This window comes from Pelodiscus sinensis, chromosome 1 (genome assembly GCF_049634645.1).
Source record: "Pelodiscus sinensis isolate JC-2024 chromosome 1, ASM4963464v1, whole genome shotgun sequence".
NCBI classification, from domain to species: Eukaryota; Metazoa; Chordata; order Testudines; family Trionychidae; genus Pelodiscus; species Pelodiscus sinensis.
Genome location: NC_134711.1, coordinates 231,105,660 through 231,125,124, shown reverse-complemented (window position 1 = coordinate 231,125,124; position 19,465 = coordinate 231,105,660). Strand labels below are relative to the sequence as shown.

The following is a 19,465-nucleotide window of genomic DNA, read 5'->3' as shown; positions in this document are numbered from 1 at the left end:
CCCACATGGACAAAATAAGCATGTTCTAAAACTGTGTTTTAGCTTGGAATTCAATCGTGGTTCTCTAATGTGGTTATAATGGGGTTTATCTCTGGCATGAAAACACATGTAGCTTTTTATGGCCATTGTGGTCTTGACTACTCTAGGAAAATGAGTTATCTAATTCACCACCCATGGTGAAGCTGAAATATAGAGGTTTAACTAAAGAGGACAGGGGGTGATTTTCACAAATATTCACGTAAGAACTTTCCAGTTTTAGTCAGCTACAATTTCCAAGTTGAACATTTTTCTACTTGTTTAGTAGACAGACCTCTGATTTTGACAGCATAATACTACTAACCCTCACGTTACTCCTACTCCTGGTAGAGATGTCCCATCATTACAGAAATAGCAGGAGATTTCACAGAACAGCGTTCATGAAGAGACAGTTCTTAAGCTGAGTTACATGGCCTAAATGTAAAAGCACCTAACTCCTTTCTATACTGCAGTGGATACCAGTGAAGATAAGAATTAGGAGTCTGAATTTTCCCAGTGCAGGTGTAACCAAGTATTATGTCCCAGGTCTTACAGAAATTTACACACACTTTATTTGGGGACTACAAAAACTGACAAACTGAAACTTTAATCTGTTTGCATGTTTGGGGCCTGTAACACTCATCTTGCTCACAATAAATCTAAACCAGCGTAAAAACAGCTGTAGCCTATTTTCACTGTTTGCACTACATTGCTATTGACGACAATAGAGATACATTTGTGTTAGGGTAACAGAAGGACATTTTAAGAAAAGGGTCAATGCAGACAAGGTGTTTCTTAAACTTGTGCACAAGACAAAACCTTTCACAAAGTCCCTCTTTACTCACAAGAGTAAACATAATATTAATTTCATATCATGGCATGATTTATTTTGTGTTCTACTCCAAGTATGTCAAAGCAATCCAAGTATCACACAGTTACTGTGAACACACAGTTACTATCACAGTGCGATATCCACTTCTTATCTAGTGCACTGCAACATGCTATAAAATGGTTCAGTTATGCGTAGGAATAAGTCATTAAAACCGTCCCATATTAAGGGAATTATATTGCACTTGGGGTTGCAGAAAAATTCCCTCAACAGGGTTATAAATCCAATTTGGCCCCAGCTAAAATGGTATAATACAAACCAAGTTTATAGGACAACCAAATGAAAACTGGATCTCTTAACAAGGCTGCTTTGACAGATGGGACCAAAACCTTAAAGATTAGAACTGGCATAATTAAGGGTGTGTGGCAGGAGTATAGATACCCCAGTTCTCTTCCCCGCTTCCTAATATTGCAGTACAGCATCAGCATTGGGTAAGAGGCCAATTCCTGAGGCAGGACTTGAAATGGGAGTGTTACCAAATGAGCCATAGTGATACTTCCTGGTCAAAAATCCTTTATCTCCTGCCCGCCCTTAACACACACATACACTATCAAGTAATGCTGCTGTGAAGGACCTTTATGAAAATCAATTGCCCTTTGTTTCTTCCAACCTTGAAGCAGGTTCTCAGATAAGGAATGTTTAAAAAACAAAATCAATAATTTTAGTGGAGACTCACAAAAGTCTGAATATGTAATCAGTCTTTTGTGAAGATTCAAGTTTTAGCACAAAAGAGGAACAAGCAGATATAAGTTAAACAAGTCCTCTTCTATATAGGTCAGCTATTTTAGAACATTCTTCTTTACTATCACCCCCTTCTGCCATGTTAGCTGACTTCTTTGTGAACTGCACGGTGCTGGAACCCTGGCAATGTTCTTTGTGCAGTTTCCTTCTCCATAGTTATGCTTTGCCTTGTCTACAGCTTCCAATTGGTTCCGTTTCAGTCACCCTAACAGGGCGTGATTTGCGCCAGGGCTGAGCCCTAGCACCTCCATGAATGACAGTTCATAGCCTTGGCACCTGTGGGCATGCCACATCAATTATGAAAGTACAAAAATTGCCTGAGTCCGGGCACCAATTTTATTACAAATTAAGCACTGCGCTTTAGCCTCCCCAACACCATAATTCACCCTATCTCCATTTTCACCTGTGCTCCACCTTTGCTATGGACACCCTTCTAGCTAGTTTTCTTGTTCCCTAGGTTCAGACTTCTTTAGCATTTGTGGAGCACAGCTAACCGGGGGATCCATTAAATCCACTCCAGAAATCAGAACAGATACTGAAAACATCCCCTTATCTAGCAACTGGTTCCGGCATTGCAGTCAGGAACTTATTTGGAATATGTCCAAGGTCCAAATAACTGACTAGATTCAGTGGTTAGATTCATTCTCTTTGTTGAGCAATAAAATCATTGTTTCCACTAGCTGGGTTCCTTTCACTCTTCGGGGAAAAATCTGTCTTAAATTAACTTAATTCTACTGTGTAGCAACTATGAAATAGCAGATGAACATCCATCTGCCACAAAAGGATCGGGGTATAACTTCAGTGTTGTGAGCGTCACTTCAGGGTCCAATATGCAAACAAGTCCTTCTGTGATAACGGATGCCCTGGTTTGGACAAAAGTATCACTCACAATTTGTGGAGCACAGCTAACCGGGGGGGTCCATTAAATTGGACTGTCAAGGCACCAGGAGGAGAATAGCCCCATACAGATGTCAGTCAACATGGCAGACTGTGCAAGCACTGGTCTGTTAATTGGCTAAGCATCTGTCACAGCTGCAAAGAGATCAATTGCCATGGTGAAGCAGTGGAGGGAGGGGAAGAGCTATATTGCTCAGGATTGGTACAGAAGCTGTGTTTGAACTGAATTTGCTAATAGTAACAATTAATTATGCAAATACTCTTTTCAGAGCTGCCCAATTGGCAGCAGAGCCACTCCACTCTTTGTAACTCCTTCTCCAAAATGATACATTAAGGCTGGATGGAGTGCTTTCTAAGCTTCTGTGCAACTTAAGAAAAGTTTCTAGAGATTTCTTTGGACTGAAATGGAGCGTAACTTTTGGAACAGATTAGAGTAGGAGAGAGGGATTCATGGAGTACAGGAGAGAGTAACCAAAAGAATACAGACTGTAAGCGCTCTCCCAGTCCTGTTCCATATCATATCCTAATTCTCCACACTGACATTGCCTGCCCAAAAATTGTACAACTTTCTACAAAAACAAGTAAGCCTCTCACCCTTCAGATAGGACTGCAACAAATACTTGGACAAAGTCAGACCTGCTCTACATTAGGAAGCAGGAACACGTCTATATGGTTGTCAGCAACTCTGTTAACTGAATCAAGGCTCAAGACAAATGCACATGTAAAACACAGATAATCTAGCAACATAACGAACTTAAAGTTCGTTCCGTGGTCATGGTATTGGTAGAAAAGTGAGGGGTCATAGAAACGTACAGAATTATAATTTAAATGGTGTCATCCTTTGTGCCCGGCAAGGGCATTCCCCTAACCCGAGTCCCTGGCTCCCAACTCCAGGCCCTCTGGTTAGCAGGAAGTTTTGACACTACAATATAATTGGAAATGGGTTGAGTTCAGTATCATTTTAAAGCCATATTCTTCCATGAACATAATGGTACCAAATGTGCCAAACCTAGCGTAACTATGTAGCTATATATTCAATACAATGCTTAAAAATCAACTTATCCAAAAATACTTTAATACGGGGATGCAATACTTTTACCTAAAAAAAGACACTGATCATTGGCAACCCTTGGAAAGTAGGTTTGAGAAGTAGGATTGACAATGTTTATTCAAAATCATGGTAAGTGCCATCTTCATCTAAGTCATTGGGTATGTCTACACTACCAAGTTTTGTTGACAGATTTATGTCGAAGCCCAAATGTTGACAAAACAAAAACTCCCAAAAGGTGTGCACACTTGTTTGTCACCAGATCAAGTCATTATTGGGGGCACCATCACTGACAGTGCAAGCAATCCACTGCAGGTATGTATCCCACAGTGCCGTGTGGTGGGAAGGCAGAGCTGATCCCTATGCGTCTTGGAATTCCCTCCTAGTTCTCCCACAGCATCCTCAGCTGCCAGGAGTGGCATCATGAGTAGCTCTTTGAGCTCTCCCTGCTGAGGAATACCAAAGCAGCACAGCTTCTCTCCCCCTCCCCGGGCATCAGCAGCCTGCCTGCGCACAACAGGAGCATTCCAGTGATTTGTTCTTTGTTCCCCAAACTGAGCAGCTCATTCAGCTGTCAGATACATACCCGATGCCCATGTCAGGACGTAAGGCAGGGGAAGGCTTTGCCTTCAAACTGCCAGGCACAGCCCAGCCCTGCCTACACTCCTCCCCCAGAATACCTGCTGTAGGTGTTCTGGGAGCGGAGAGTTGCTGCCCCCCAGGGCCACTCTCCAGGGGGTGGGGAGGCCCAGCTTGGTTACATGGCATGCCCTCTTCCCTCCCTGGTGCTCTGGGCCTAGAGAGGCTTGGCTGGGCTGAGCAGCACAGCACACCCTGCCTCCTCCCTCCCCTGGTTCTCAAAAGGCTGGACTTGGCTAGGCCATGCAGCATGATGTGTCTTCCACCAGGGCTGGGGAGGCTGCAGTGAGTGTGCACCAGTCCCCCTCCCCATAGCTGGAAGGGGGGAGCACTCATGTGGCACACCGCCCCACATCCCGGGAGTGGGAAGGGGCGGGGCCTACCAGAAGGGGCAGGGCTGGAGGTGGGGCTCAGGGCTTGCCTCCTCCAACCCATGCTTCCTGAAGCTTTAGGGGTGGGAGGGTAGAGAGGCAGCATAAGCCTGCAAGGCAGCAGCGATCAAAGCTGAGCAGAGTCATCAGGACAGGCATTGTGTGATTCTATCAGAAGCCAGTTCTGTCGACAAAACAAACAGCAGTGTCTACACTGGCTTCCTCGCCAATAAAGGTAGATGAAAAAAAAATCTCTTGTAGGAGTGGAAGTTGTCTCAACGCTCTCACTGTTGTGTCACCAAAAGGAAGGTTTTAATGACTGAATTCTGTAGTGTAGACTAAGACAAAGCCTTAGTGCCACCCTAATCCTCATCCAGGCCACACTCGTACAACTCCATACAAGACAGGATGCAGGCCAAAAATATGCATCTGGTCTTTGCACATGGGTATTAGCAAATGGCTTTAAAAAACCTCCTGTAAGATGGGAGAAAACAGGATAAATAAAGTGCCAATCTATAAAAAAAAGTGTAATATGGCCAACCCAGGGAACTACACAACAGTCATCTTAACTTCTGTGCTCAGACAGATAATGGATCAAGTAATCATGCAATCAGTTTGCAAATAATAGAAGATAATAAGTAGTAAGTAAGAGCATGGATTTGTCAACAACAAATCATGTGAAACCAACCTAACAGCTTTCTCCAAAAGGGTAACAAGTTTTGTGGATGGGGGAAAGCTGTAGATATAATATCTTAATTTCAGCAAGGCTTTTGATATGGTCTTGCATGACCTTCTTATAAACAAACTAAGAACATACAGACTCATTAACTGAGTATAGGACAAGAAGCAATGGGCTTAAATCACAGAAAAGGAGATTTAGGTTGGGCATTAGGAAAAACTTCCTATCAGGGGCTGTGTCTAGACTACATGGCTCCATCGACGGAGGCATGTAGATTTGTGTATTCGAAAAAGGGAAATGAAGCGGCGACTTAAATAATTGCCGCTTCATTTAAATTTACATGGATGCCGCGCTGAGCCGACAAACAGCTGGCCAGCTGTTTGTCCGCTCGGCGCGCTAGTCTGGACGCTCCCCTGCCGACATCAAAGCCCTTTGTCGGCAGCCCCGTTATTCCTCGTGGGATGAGGTTTACCGGGGCTGCCGACAAAGGGCTTTGATGTCGGCAGGGGAGCGTCCAGACTAGCGCGCTGAGAGGACAAATAGCTGATCAGCTGTTTGTCGGCTCAGTGCGGCAGCCATGTAAATTTAAATGAAGCCGCGATTATTTTAATCGCGGCTTCATTTCCCTTTTTCAAATACACAAATCTACATGCTTCCGTCGACGGAGGCATGTAGTTTAGACGTACCCAGGGTGTTTACGCTTCAAAATAAATTGCTTAGGGAGGCTGTGGAATCTCCATCATTGGACATTTTAAAGAACAAGTTAGACAAATACCTGTCAGGAGTGGGTTAGTTATTACATACTCATGACTTGAGTACAGGAAACTGAACTAGATGACCTGTTGAGGTTCCTTTCAGTTCTACATTTAAAAGATTAGCTGAAAGACTGATTCAGGAACACACAGTATTTTACACAAAACTGATATGGTAATCCATCCTCCAAGACTCATTCAAGAGAGTCATTGCTTAATAATTTGTCCTCTGCAGGTACAAATTTGCCCCTTATCAGTTCTTCTCCATTTATCTACTTTTGGAAAAACATTCACCATCGTAGCTCTGCAAGTGTGGTAATGTTTGTCTTCAAATGGTAAACCGGGCACATGAACTCCCCTTGAGTGATTTGGTGACTCTCTTGGCCATTTCGAGAACCTTCCGAACAAGAAGTCTTAAGAGACTGAATCGAATTGTCCTTCCAGTCAACCTTTCAGTAGCATCACATCCTGAAAAGGTGTGGAAGCCTGGGAGTACAACAGCTTTCAGTGGTCTGAATGGTAGGAACACACGTGAGAGATATACAGCAATTCTGTTTCCCAGAAGCAGACACCAAAACACAATCTTCTAGTTGAATGTGAGCCTGCTGTTTTTTCTGTTTGGAACAGGGGTAGAGTTCACTTATGGATGGCCATAGCTAATGGTTTCTTCAGTGTGTCTTCAGTCTCTAACCGAGTCTCACTCACTGCCCTCTCCTTTCCACAGGATCAGTGTCTAGTTCTCTCTCTGAGCCCTTATATGGGGCCATAGCACTCGTGTTTCCCCCTGGAACACAACTTTCTTTAACAACCCAACGGGCCCATCCCTGAAGGGTGGCTCCACCCCTACCCACATGCTCCCCAGTAGCCACACTAGGTTGCTTAGGGGAAACCTCCGCTTCTCTTTTCTGGGGTGGGATGAGGCAGAGCAACAAAGCCTCTAGCAGGCAGACTCTGGGCCTAGTGTACCCTGTCACAGGAAGTCTTGAGTAGCATCTCACAAAGTGCACCACAAGAGCTGCTTCTTGTGCAAAGATGGAATTGAGTGGTACTTCCCTCTCTGGCATGGATGGCATGCAACAGAATTTCAGTGGCAACCTCCACTGAGCAGTGGAAAGCAGCTGCTTCATTATGCTATGTGACAATGAAATTCTTTGCAAGCTGGAGGATTTTTTCCTGCAAGGTGTGCCGTTAACTCATCCTTTGTGCAAGTCCAAGACAGCGGCTTCTTCATTGTGACACGAGTTGTTCGTGGAATCAGTAGATTTTGTCCTGGACAGGTGCAATACCATGGAGTCTCTTCTTTCTAGGAATATTTTTAATTGATCCCTCTGCAAATGTGTCAAACATGAAGTGGATTTCACCACAGGTCTGGTATTTTCTCTGTTGCCTCACAATGAAGTGTTCAGCGAAACCTTGGCTGGCATTAACAGTTTTAGGTATGCCAGGAGCTTGACAAGACCATTTATGATTGTTATGCTGAAAGGCCTCTAATAGCATAAGATCTTTGGTCATATGGTCAGGAGGTGCTGGCTTGCAAGACCCTATGACATATACATTAATTGGCTTTTCACCGGGCCCAGTGTTCTTTCACCCTCAAACATCTATTCGTAATTTCCCAAAGTCTCACACAGATCAGCATCATGCTGCGATCTGGACACAGCCAGGGAGGTGAGCAAACAATGACCTGTCTGTGTTTAGCTCTTTAATAATCCCTGTTGCCTTCACTCTGACTGTCTTCTTTGCAGTCAAGCGCAGATTTAGTCTGTTCTTATCCGTTGGAACCCACAGATCAATAGAGCCTTAGATAATTCTTTGGGTTTTGAAGTCTTCACACAAGTCATGACCCACACTATCCATTCAATCAAAATCTTTAGCAATCTCATCACTAAAGACTGCTTTCATCATGATATTAATGAACTCCAATCTGTCTCTCACAAATCGGTTGACACTAGTGCAAGCAAGCTCATCCTATACCTTTAAAATGGCCCCTTCTTGGCATGGGACAGCAGCTAATGAGAATAGATGGTGATGGTTATTTTTGGTTATCCTATCCATGCTTACAATATTGTCAAAATCATGGTGAAGCTCGAGGTATGTCAGGAAAGAGCATTTGGATGCTGTTTTATCCCTACCAATCATCCAATGACTTTCACTGTTCCTTTTTCACATTCTAGGGCTTCAACAAGGCCAAGTGCACAAACAGGAACTGGTGACCTTTCAACAACCTGATTTCCTTTTTGAAATTCCTTCCATATATAATCAATACCACCAAACCACTTTTTCCCCTACTGTTGACATATCAGCTTGAAGCACTCCTCCCATTTAAATGTAACATTTAAAAAATTATTCAGGTATCACGTTCTGAGCACCAACTGATAACACAGTACCATCAGTCGAGGGCCACAATTTCACTAGGTCAGGGCTGCATGTTCAACCTGCCCTTACCTTTTTACAACTTAGCTACAGAAATACATGCACTGTCAGACTTCAAGGACTAACCATCATCAGTGTCTCCTCAGCTAACTATGATTAAATAAGCTGAAATTGTGGTGACTCTGGAATGGCTTTATCTACCCTCAAAGTGAAACCGCATTCAGCTAACAAAAAGCCAACCACATCCTTCAGTTGTGTAGCCAGCATGACCTCCCAGCTCCCTTCCAAGTCCCATTACCCCACACTGGACCCAGCTCCCCTAGGCAACAGGCCTACCTTTTTTTAAAATCTCCACTACCATGATCACTGCCTGCTCATTCACGGGGCACTGGGCCAACCTGAGGCTCCTGAAAAAATGGGCACTCCCATGCCCTCCTTCCACCTGCCCAACCCTATAAGGAATGCCAGCAGGCAGAGAGGAGCAAGGCCCGCTATGCATAGTCCAACCCCACATCCTTGCTGAAGCACTGAGTGGCTGGGCAGGCAGAAGAGGGCAAGTGTCCCACTCCAACCCTATTTCCTAACAGGAGCACCAGGCAGGTACAGCAGGGCAAGACCATGCCATCAAACATTAATCATACATAAAGCCTATTTGATATGAATACCAGTCATGCTTAATTTGATATGCCATATGAATACTACACAGTAATATCCTTCAGGTCAAAATACATGGAAATTTGATGCCAGGGCCTGTAAGTTCAATTGGGAGGGTGACCAACATGAGGGACCTTCTGTCCAAGTATGGTCACTCTTAAAACACATGTCCAGTAAGGAACATAGAGTCTCTGATGGAATGATCAAAGACTATGAGAACTTTGTTTTTCAAGGTTATTTGCCTACTCACATACACACATCCTGAGATACAAAGTACAGTAAAACTCCAATTGTCCGGCATCCAGTGGTCCAGCACTCCCAATAGTCCATCACCAACTGGACCCCGGAAGTGCTCTGGCCAGCTGGAAAACTGGAGCTGCTGTGAGCCCCATGGGCGCTCACGGCTGGGAAACGGAAGGGGAGAAGGGGATTATACCTCTGTGATGGGTCTGCCGGGACCCGCACTGCAACCGGCCGGGGGGTGGGCAGGGAACGGTGCAGCGAGGAGCAAACCCTCCGTCATTTTGCAGGAAGGCTGGGGAAGTCCCGCGCCGCCACCGAGAGTTTCCGGGAGGGGAGCGGGCTCCCCAGACTGCAGTAGCTATCGCAGAGCAGGGGGGTGAGGGGTGGCGCTGCAAGACCAACCCGGCAGCACCCCAGCTGCTCTGCTCTGCAGCTTCCCCAAGACCACCGCTTGTCAGTTTCAGCAGCGGTGGACTTGGGGAAGCGGTGCAGAGCAGAGCAGCTGGGGTGCTGCTGGGCGCCGAGCAGGGGGGTGAGGGGTGGCGCTGTGGGACCAACCCGGCAGCACCCCAGCTGCTCTGCTCTGCGCCGCTTGCCCAAGTCCGCCGCTGCCGAAACTGACGAGCGGCAGACTTGGAGAAGCTGCAGAGCAGAGCAGCTGGGGTGCTGCCGGGTTGGTCCCGCAGCACCGCCCCTCACCCCCCTGCTCTGTGATAACTACTGCGGTCTAGGGGGTGGTAAGCCCTCTCCCCTCCCAGAAACTCTTGGCGGCAGCGCGGGGCTTCCCCCACCTTCCTGCAAAACGGGGGAGGGTTCGCCCCTTGCCATGCCGTTCCCGTCCACTCCCCGGACGCAGTGCGGGTCCCAGCAGACCAGTCACAGCCCCCCCGCTGGAGTACCTCCCAATACTCCAGCATATCCAATAATCCGGCACCACCTAGGTCCCAAAGGTGCCAGATTATCGGAAGGCTACTGTAGATACATAAAATTATACAGCCCTGAAAATAAAATATGAAAATAGTTTATACGTTTTTATCTTTTAAGGCAGTTAATTCTCTAGCTGCATAATATCTTCCACTTCATGAACAATGCTTACTGTTAGTTTATTTCCTATTGAGATATTCTATGCACTCAGATGAGTTCTATCAACCTATATCCACTGTTTTTCCACAAGTAAAAAGTGAAACTGATCTATAAACCCGATTTAAAAAAAAAAGTGGGAGTTTTATTTATTTTAAAAGACAGACTATTTGTATCTAAAACAGTGCTTAGGACTGACTAGTCTAAAAAAAAATTCAAATTTAATCCTACATGGGCTTTTCAGCCCATAATGTTTTCCTTTTTCAAAATTAAATCTGAACAACACACAGCAACATGAGCTCTGAACCAAAGACAATATTTTTACAATGCTGTGTAAGATTTGAGCTGCACAATTTCCATTGACTCTAGCAGGCATTATATGACTACTTAAGTTCACTTTGAATTGGAAGTTACTGACAATCTCACAAGTGCATAGCCACTCCAAATGGCATTAACTCTTAGCAGCAGCAAATGTTTACATGATTGGGCCTTCATGATTTACAAGTCCAAGATTGGTTATGTGCTGCTTTCGGGTATCCTAGATATTTTCACCTTCTTAAATCTTCAGCAAAACATTAATTAGAGCAAGGTGATTAAAAAGAAAGCAATTTGTGTGGTGTCCTATTAAGTATAGACAAAATAATCATTTATGCCCATCCATGTCAGCAGTCAGACTGGTAAAGCTCTGGTTTTGAAGCAGAGCAAGCAAGCAATCATAGTGATCCCAATCACTACGGTTAAATTTATAAAACAGTTTCTAGTCAAATCCCACTTTTACACATGTGCACACAGTTCTGTAACCCTGAAACCCCTGGAATTTACAAGTCCAATTACATAAGCAGTCTGAGAGTCTACATTTGAGAAACCCAATGTCTTCACAGCAAGGAGTAGTGTTGGCAGTTGTTTTGCCCAACACTGAAGAATGTACAGTATCGCTCTGTAACCTCCACAAACCTATTACATTGGTACAAAGAACTTATAAATTCTACCGGGGAAGTCTTAAGGCAGGGACGGGGAACCTCAGGCGCAGGGAGCAGATGCAGCCCCCAGCTTGCCTGGATCCAGCCCCCCAAGGCTCAAGCTTCCTCTGGCATTGGCACTCCAGCATTGCCCGCTATGACACTCCAGCTCCCCCACTGTCCCACCGTGGGCCTGGAACACACAAAATCTAGACTCTGGTGCGTGAGGAGACTGTGGGGAGTGTCCTTCTCCTCAGTTGGGGGCCATATCAGTGAGGCTACGTCTAGACTGCAGGCTTCTTTCGGAAGAAGCTTTTTTCAGAAGAGATCTTCCGAAAAAAACTTCTTCCAAAAGACAGCGTCCATACTGCAAAAGTGCATCGAAAAAGCGATCTGCTTTTTTGAAAGAGAGCGTCCAGACTGAATGGACGCTATCTTGCATGTAAGCTGTGATTGCTATGGACAGAATGGTTACCAAGGCACCTGTGCTTTTTCCTTTTCTTCTGAAAGTACTTCCTCTTCCCCGTCCACACACATATTTTTGTGAAAGAGCTCTTTCAGAAAAAGGCTTCTTTCTTGTAGAATGAGGATTACCAATGCTGGAAAGAACCCCTCTGCTCTTTCGATTTTCTTGCGTAAGAACTCAATTGCAGGTGGACATTCCTCAAGTTCTGTCGGAAAAACGGCCAGCTGATTTTTCTGTGAGACAGCGGCCCCCGACCCAAAAAAGTTCCCCCAGCCCTGCCTTAAAGGATCTAAGTACCTCTTTTAAAAGTTAACTGGTTAAATGATATAATCTTTTGACTGGTTAACCAGGGTCTGGACAGCCCACCATGGGCAGGGGGGCTGCTGCAGCTGGCTGGGGTCCTGCTGCGCTGTGCCATGGGGCTACACTAGCTGGGTGGTGGACTGCTCCTGCTAGCTACAGTGGCAGGGGGTGGGGGGAGGAGGAAGGAATGCACCCTCCTGCTGGTTAACTGGTTACCAGGTAAGCATGCCGGTCAGATTAATGCTTATGGGTAACCAATTAACCTTTTACATCCTTAGAAACCTGTGATACAAGCTCCACAAAGGTACTAAGTATCTCAAAATTTCTCTTCCCGTCCTCTTTTCCCTCCCCTGATGGACAAGGGATTGGTACCCTAATCAAAAACAGGTTATGGAAGAATCCTTAATTTTGCAACAACCTGATTTGTGAGTATTTGCTGCGATACTATCACCTGCCATTAAAGAGCACTCGCTCTAAGTCAACACACCCTAGCCTTCCCTGCTTTGCCCATGTGCTGACTGCAGTGAATTCAATAGTCCCTTTTCAAAGAGTCTGACTTGGATAATCTTACCGCTGAAAATTGATTTTTATTAGCCCGTTTTAGGAAGAAAATTTCTAGCTCTTGGCAGACATAATAGTGTAAGTTAAGATCAGCAGAGATCATAACTGAAGTAGTATCAGTTAACCTATCTTTGGCTGCTAGTTTATACATTTTTGAAATGGTTCATCTATAAGGCTCTAATCCACCCTCCTGGGATCCTGTGGCCAAGTTAATATATCCAGTTGGGAGTGTGTATGCACATGTACATCAAAACACAAAACAAGCGAGCAATCTTAACAAATACATGTGTTTATGATGTAACATGGGTCTTTGCTGATTAAAGACCCTGCTTTGTGCACAACATACCATGAGCTTTTTTTAAAAAAATAGCCATATGAAATGAATGAGTTTAGAACAACAGGATGCTTGGTTTAACCATGTGCTCTTCTGAGGCTATATAACACTACCAAAACATACAAACATTTTGTCCAATTCTTAAATCTGAAGTTTATGTGATAACAGCATACAGAATTCAATTCAGTAAGTGGAATCTATGGGAACCACCCTCTTTAGTCTGATCTGTTTAAAATATTTTTAATTAAAACTAATCTCCTTTTAAATAAACTAAAGTTATTACTTATGTACAGATTTAAAAATAGAAACTTTTTTTTTTTTTTTGGTCTGAGTTAATTTCCCCTCTTTCCCATCTAAAGCTCCTCAGTGAATCCCCCGAGTCAGTTACAACTACTGCATTACACTGCTGAATTCTGCCAGCAATCTGCTCATCATTCTAACAGATGTTTCTGCTTTCAAGCCACTAGGTACTTTATTGGACCCACTTCCCTTTCAGCCTAAAAAGGGCATAAATTACAGGAGTCAATGTGGGTCCATTACACGATTAACCGATAAATCAAGGTCTATCTTATTGACTACACACACGCCCCCACTGCTGCCTCTCTATCAGAGACAACAGGGGTGGGGGGGGCAGGAGGGAGTGGGAGCTGGCTCCCCATGAGCAGGCTCCCCAGGAGCACCAGCTGTATCAAAGGCAGCAGTGCAGGGCGGCAGACAGCCAGTCCGTGTGGGGAGCTGATTTTTAAACTGTCTACCACCCCCACACTGCTGCTTCTGATAGAGAGGGAGCAGCACGGGATTTCAGGGAGCTCCCCGGAGGTGGAGCCAGGGGAACACTGACTACTATTCCCATCTCCAGGGACTACCAAATAGTCGTATAACCAATAAGATTCCATGCAGTTACACAACTATGCAATGACATGCTATCCCTACTATAAATGTATTCAAAAGTACTAGTAAAACTCTGATCCTCCAGTCCCTGCCCATTTTTTGAGGAGTACAGGATCTGCGGAAAAAGCTCCCTGCTGTCAGCAGAGCCGCTAGACTTTACTTTCACTTTTGAAAGGGCTTGTGATTGGCACAGTGACTGAACGTGAGTATTCGAATTAAGCCCAGGATATTTAAATCCCGGGCTCATTTGCACTTTCCAAGTGCCTAATATACATCCCTCTGTCGGCAGAGGGGTGTAGCATAGACACACCCCTACTACTATATATTTGAGAGAGTCTGATCAAGAACTCCTCCTACATGCTAAGAGCTAGGGCCACCAAATTTGCTATGCAGCTTCCTCTTCTACTTAGAGCAAGGGAGGGGGGGTTGGTTGTGCCAGGCAAATGGGAAGTGTCTGGAATGGGATTGCTCTTCATGAAACCAAACAGGGCAGAGAATCACCAAATCAAGTACAATCCTCAAAACTGACATAACTGAGTCAATGCTGAAAGAGGGCTCCAGCTCAAGGCGGCCAGGGGCACAGGGCCACCTCTGCCCACCAGCCCCAGCACAGAGCTGCCTTAAGCAGTTCCGTTCTGGGCCAACAGGGGGATGTGCCTCCCACACACACTGCGGCAGCTGTGCTGGGGACAGGGGTGGAGGTGCCTTCCCTCCCATCACCAACCGCATCTGCTCCATGCTGGGGCCAGAGGAGCAGGGGCCTACCTCTCCATTCAAGGCATTGAACCTGGAGCTGCTCCGAGCTGCCGGTGGACAGGTGATGCTTTCATGGCCCCCACTGAGCCTGCAGCCAGGGGAATTGCAGCCCCACCTCCAGCTCTGCCTGCTGGAGCTACAGCAACCATGGAGAGATGTACTTCTCACCCGGCCCCAAGCTGCTGCAGTGAGAGAGGGCTGGGGTTGTCCTCTCTTCTCTGGGCAGCCTGCATACTGAATCCCTTATCCCCCACCCTAAAGCCATGGTTCAAATGAATGAATTTCATTTTAATTTCCAAAAAATTAACTGAGTTAAGGACCAAGGCAATGCTGGGTAAATCTTCTAGTTTTCTATAAAGGAGAAGGTCGAAATTACATTTAGAAATCAGTATCATCCTCCTTTGAGAACTTTCTGAAAAAATGATGCTACTGATTCTGACATACTGTGGGACCATCTGCAGCAATTCAAGTAAATGTGTCTTTGGCCCTCATGAACACAGAAACCCACAGAAGGGGAGACTGTCTGGAAGGTCAGTGTCTGGAAACAGAAAGTGATCCGCTCTCACATGAAAACCGTGCCATTAAAAACAAGTTAGACCACTTATAAACTCCTATTGTACAGGGGTTGTTTTTCCCCCCTTTTTCTAAAAAGAGAACATTTCCTTTGCTTACCTCAGTAACATCCATGACTTTGATGGCTGCCAGTTGACCTGTTTTGACATGCCGACCCTGGAAAAACAGAAGGAACAGTCAGCGACGGCATTCCATTTAGTCATTTAAACACATACAAGAGCAGGACAGTTGAAACAAGATTTCCAGGCAGTGGGTTTTCCCCATCCCTGCTGCCTATTATCTTCCTCATTATTTCATGTTAAAGACAGGAGATAAATACTTTTGATAGCTAACCAAAGAACTGTGTGTAAAATACTTACATGATCCATTGAGATAAATCACTTCTCATTAAAAGGATAATTAGCAAGATTGCCAAATTATAGTTAAGCACAAAAGCAATGCATTTGGTTTCAGTGTTCCTTTCCATTTTCTTTAGCATAATTCACAGTCTGCATCCATCTCCCAACACTAGGAAACTGACATTTTAGTCATGTTTATAAGACAAACTACTGCAGATATTGTGTATTCTAAAAAGCTATCTTAGGAGCACACTTAAGCAAGGCACAGAGTAAGAATTTCACCAGTATTCTGCATTTATATGTTGCTGTGAACTCTTAGAAACACCGTGTAAAAAGCATGCAAGTCAGACCTCTACTGAAAAAGAATACATTCTCAGACCTTATCTTCACTGCTTACATGGGGAGGGGTGGGAAAAATTTTACAAGGAAAAAATAAACACATAATAAGATGTGTTTCACTATAAGATCTTTAGTGGAGAGAGACACCTGTGGAGTGTTCCAGGAAATAGTTCAGCAAGGTCACACTATACCATTGCATGGGTTTGACCCTGCCTTGCTTTCCTGGCAGTAACTCAAATGCGACTGTTTTTACACTGTGGTAGTGCATTAGTCATCTCAGTTTAAAAAAAAAAACCCCACCAACCGATCCCCCACAACTCTCCTCTTCTTTGATGTAGACCCCTATACCAAGATCTCTACCCTCACAACCCAATCTGCTATTGCTTCCTTCAAGCCCAGCCTCATGTACGTTTTTCTGAACCAGACAATGAAGACTACTCATCTCTCTCACCTCAGACTTTCTTCTTACCCTACCTCCTTCGCTCCAGATACATACAGTTAAAAAAACCCACACTAAATCACAGAGGTCACCAATCTCCCATGCTAGACTATACCCTCGTCAGTCACATTGTCTTTTGTTATAGCCAATCCTGCTCCATTATTTACAAACTTTTCAAGATAGGAACTATGGCCAAGACTGTCAAAAGTTACCAGTGGCTTTGTTTGGCTAACCTTAACATATCTGAATGAAGCCTTGTTTTCTGAGCAACTTCTCAGGGACTTTTTGAAAATACAGACCTTGTAACCTCCTCAAACTTGGTACCCCAAAGTTGAAGCACCCAAAAACCACTAGCCACTTCTGAGCCATGTATATCTTAGAGATGCTACCTATAAGTAGAATGTCTAGTATGCTGTTGGTGCTATTCAACTCAGGACCTACCAACTTCATGGTCTATTTTGGTCAATATCATCAGGGCTCAACAAATCGCTGTTTCTACTCGCCTATGGCAAGTAGATTTCAGCCGGTCACCCCGTTCACCGGCAGTGCACGCATGCGCAATATGGGTCTTGCGTATGCGCAGTGCGGAGCTGGAGAGTAGATTTTGCCACCATTTGTCAAGCCCTGAGTATCATGGTTATTGGATTTTAAAAATCATAAATCTCTATATTTCAGCTATTTAAAATCGGAAATTTCACAGGAGGAGTCCTGGCCCAAGAAGGCACTGGAAAGTTGCAAGGTTATTGGGGAAGGGAGGATAGAGGGCTGCAGTACTACTACTCTTATATCTCAGCTGCTATTGGCAGCAGTGTTGCCTTCAGAGCTGGGTATCTGAAGAGAAGCAGCTGCCACCAGTAACAGTGCAGAAGGATGGCATGGTGTGGTATCGCCACCCTTACTTGTGCACTGCTGCTTGCACAGCTGGGCTCTCAGTCAGCAGCCGCCCCACTCCAGCTGCCCAGCTCTGAAGGCATAAGCACACAAGTAAGGGTGGCAGCACTGCAACCCCCTCCCCCCCCCTTTTGGGTAAGGATGCCCAAGTTTGAGAAAAGCTGGTTTTCCTTGTGAAAGCTGCATAGTACAGGATAAAAGCACAACAAAGATGAGATTTGATGGGGAGAGACCAGATTTCACATGGCCATGAATTTGGTAGGGCACTACTAAATCATTCTAGTAACAGGAAGATTTTCTGTCTCCATTTTCATTCAGAACTTGGGAGAGCTGGCCTACTCCTCGCTCAATGGCCATTCCAAACCCTCTCTTTAAGGAAGTCATTGTGCTTATGCTGCTGTCTGTTCCAAAAAGCTCCTTTGTTGCATGCATTTCTTTTAATATTTTGGTCCACCTTAAATTAGCAATACAAATCGCTTTTTCACTGAGCTGGCTCAGGTATGAGAATGGCGTAGAGTATCTGGATGCACAGAAGTACATACATATGTGCGCCATAGGGAGTCAGTATTCACATTACAAAACATGCATGTTTCTGCGTCGCATGGCACTCTTTCAGTTAGTCAGTCTAGGAAGGAGAGGTTAAAGTTAAGTCAGGGCTAGCTAACACATTAGGTTAGCTGACCTTGACTGAAGTTTGATTTCATTTTTTTAATCTAGACAAACCCTTTCAGTAAGCCCTAAAAGGGCCTAAACATCCCAGACCATGACAAGAACCACTGGCCTGGTCCCTAACGTTCACCAACACAGCTGCCTCCCGCACTCTGTTGCAAGGGAGGAAGAAATATTGCTTTAGGCCAGGGTAAACAGTCCTTTCCCCTTTCAGATGCCCCCTCTTCTTTATTGTGGATGGAGCCGAAGAGCCAAGAGACTGTAGGGGAGTGGAAATATGAAATGGAGGAGACAGAGAATGCACTGAAGTTAAAAAACAGAGGACAGAAGCCAGCTCTGAAAAGGAAACAGTCAAAAAAGGGAGACAAATAATTGTTTTTAAATTTAATATTAAATCTGTAGGGGAAAAAACCAAACTCTGAAAAAGTCAAAAAACAACATGCCAAGATACATAGTAGGCAAAAAGGAAAAGGAAAAAAAGTAACAAAATGGTATGCCATTTATTTTTATGTAAATGTTTCTTTGTTTGCTGCTTTAAAGACATGAGTTACTGATAGCCTGGCCATATCCAGAAAGAGGTCTGAAATTATTCCCAGCCCTTGCCAAGGAGAGGTGACATTCCCCTCGGAGAGGTTAGCCCCCTTTGGATGACTAGCACATACCATCCTCAGTTCCTTTTGGAAAAGCTATCCTTCTCCAACCGCTTCAAAAGATCATGCTGGTCCCTGTGTTGCTCCTTGTCATCTTGAGGCCACAGCTGCTACAGCAAAGAGCAACTACATGTAACACGTCACTCTGCTGATCCTAGGGAAGGGATAGGAACTGCTTCGCCATAATCCTCCTAAGGGACTGTAAAGCAGGGAAATTGCAGACTGTGGGAAATACAGGATTCCCAGCATCCCAAGCCAAATTTAAACCCCACTCATATTCTCAATATTATTAATGTCATTCCAGATACCAGATACTTTTTTCATAATGTATGGAATACTTCAGATGCTCTGTATTTAAAGTACACATGGGATTTCTCTGTATGACAAACAGATTTATGCATTAAAACCACAGCAGCATTTTGAAGCTGCATTTCTTTTCCTTTAGAATATATGTTTAAAGGAAAAAGCAAACACTAAATCAAAATACAGGCATCAGCAGGGCTTTTGTTCACTTGTTTGCCTTCTGAAGTGTTCCCTTCCAGCACGCAGACTCGTAAGAACATCAGAATGCTGATGTAACGTTACCTGCTACATCAGGAAATGCACAGGAGCTACTGTTTTGGAAAGTGCTCTTGAGATTATCACTGGCCTTTTTGGCATTGGGAAGGCTTATAAAAGAGATTCTTAATAAAATTACTTCATCCATTCAAAAAATTATAGATTTGAAGATAGAAAAAATCCGCATGGGCAGGATAGTACGCAATTTCAAAGACACTTTAGGTATGTCTTCACTACCTGCTGGATAGATGGGCAGTGACCATCCGAGCGAGGGTAGATTTCTCGCATCTAGTAATACAGATATGATAAATCAATCACTGAACACTCTTCCATCGACTCTGGTACTCTACTAAAAAA

General features: G+C 44.5%; 1 protein-coding gene across 4 annotated transcripts in view; it reads right to left on the bottom strand.

Moving 5' to 3' along the window:
• Window positions 1-19,465, bottom strand: part of MAP4K4 (mitogen-activated protein kinase kinase kinase kinase 4) — a 248,345-nt gene that overhangs the window by 118,858 nt on the left and 110,022 nt on the right. For all 4 annotated transcript variants that reach the window (XM_075917256.1, XM_075917252.1, XM_075917268.1 and 1 more), the window contains exon 3: window positions 15,324-15,380. In XM_075917256.1, coding sequence (XP_075773371.1) covers window positions 15,324-15,380 — 57 coding nt within the window. The remainder of the gene's footprint in view (window positions 1-15,323; window positions 15,381-19,465) is intronic.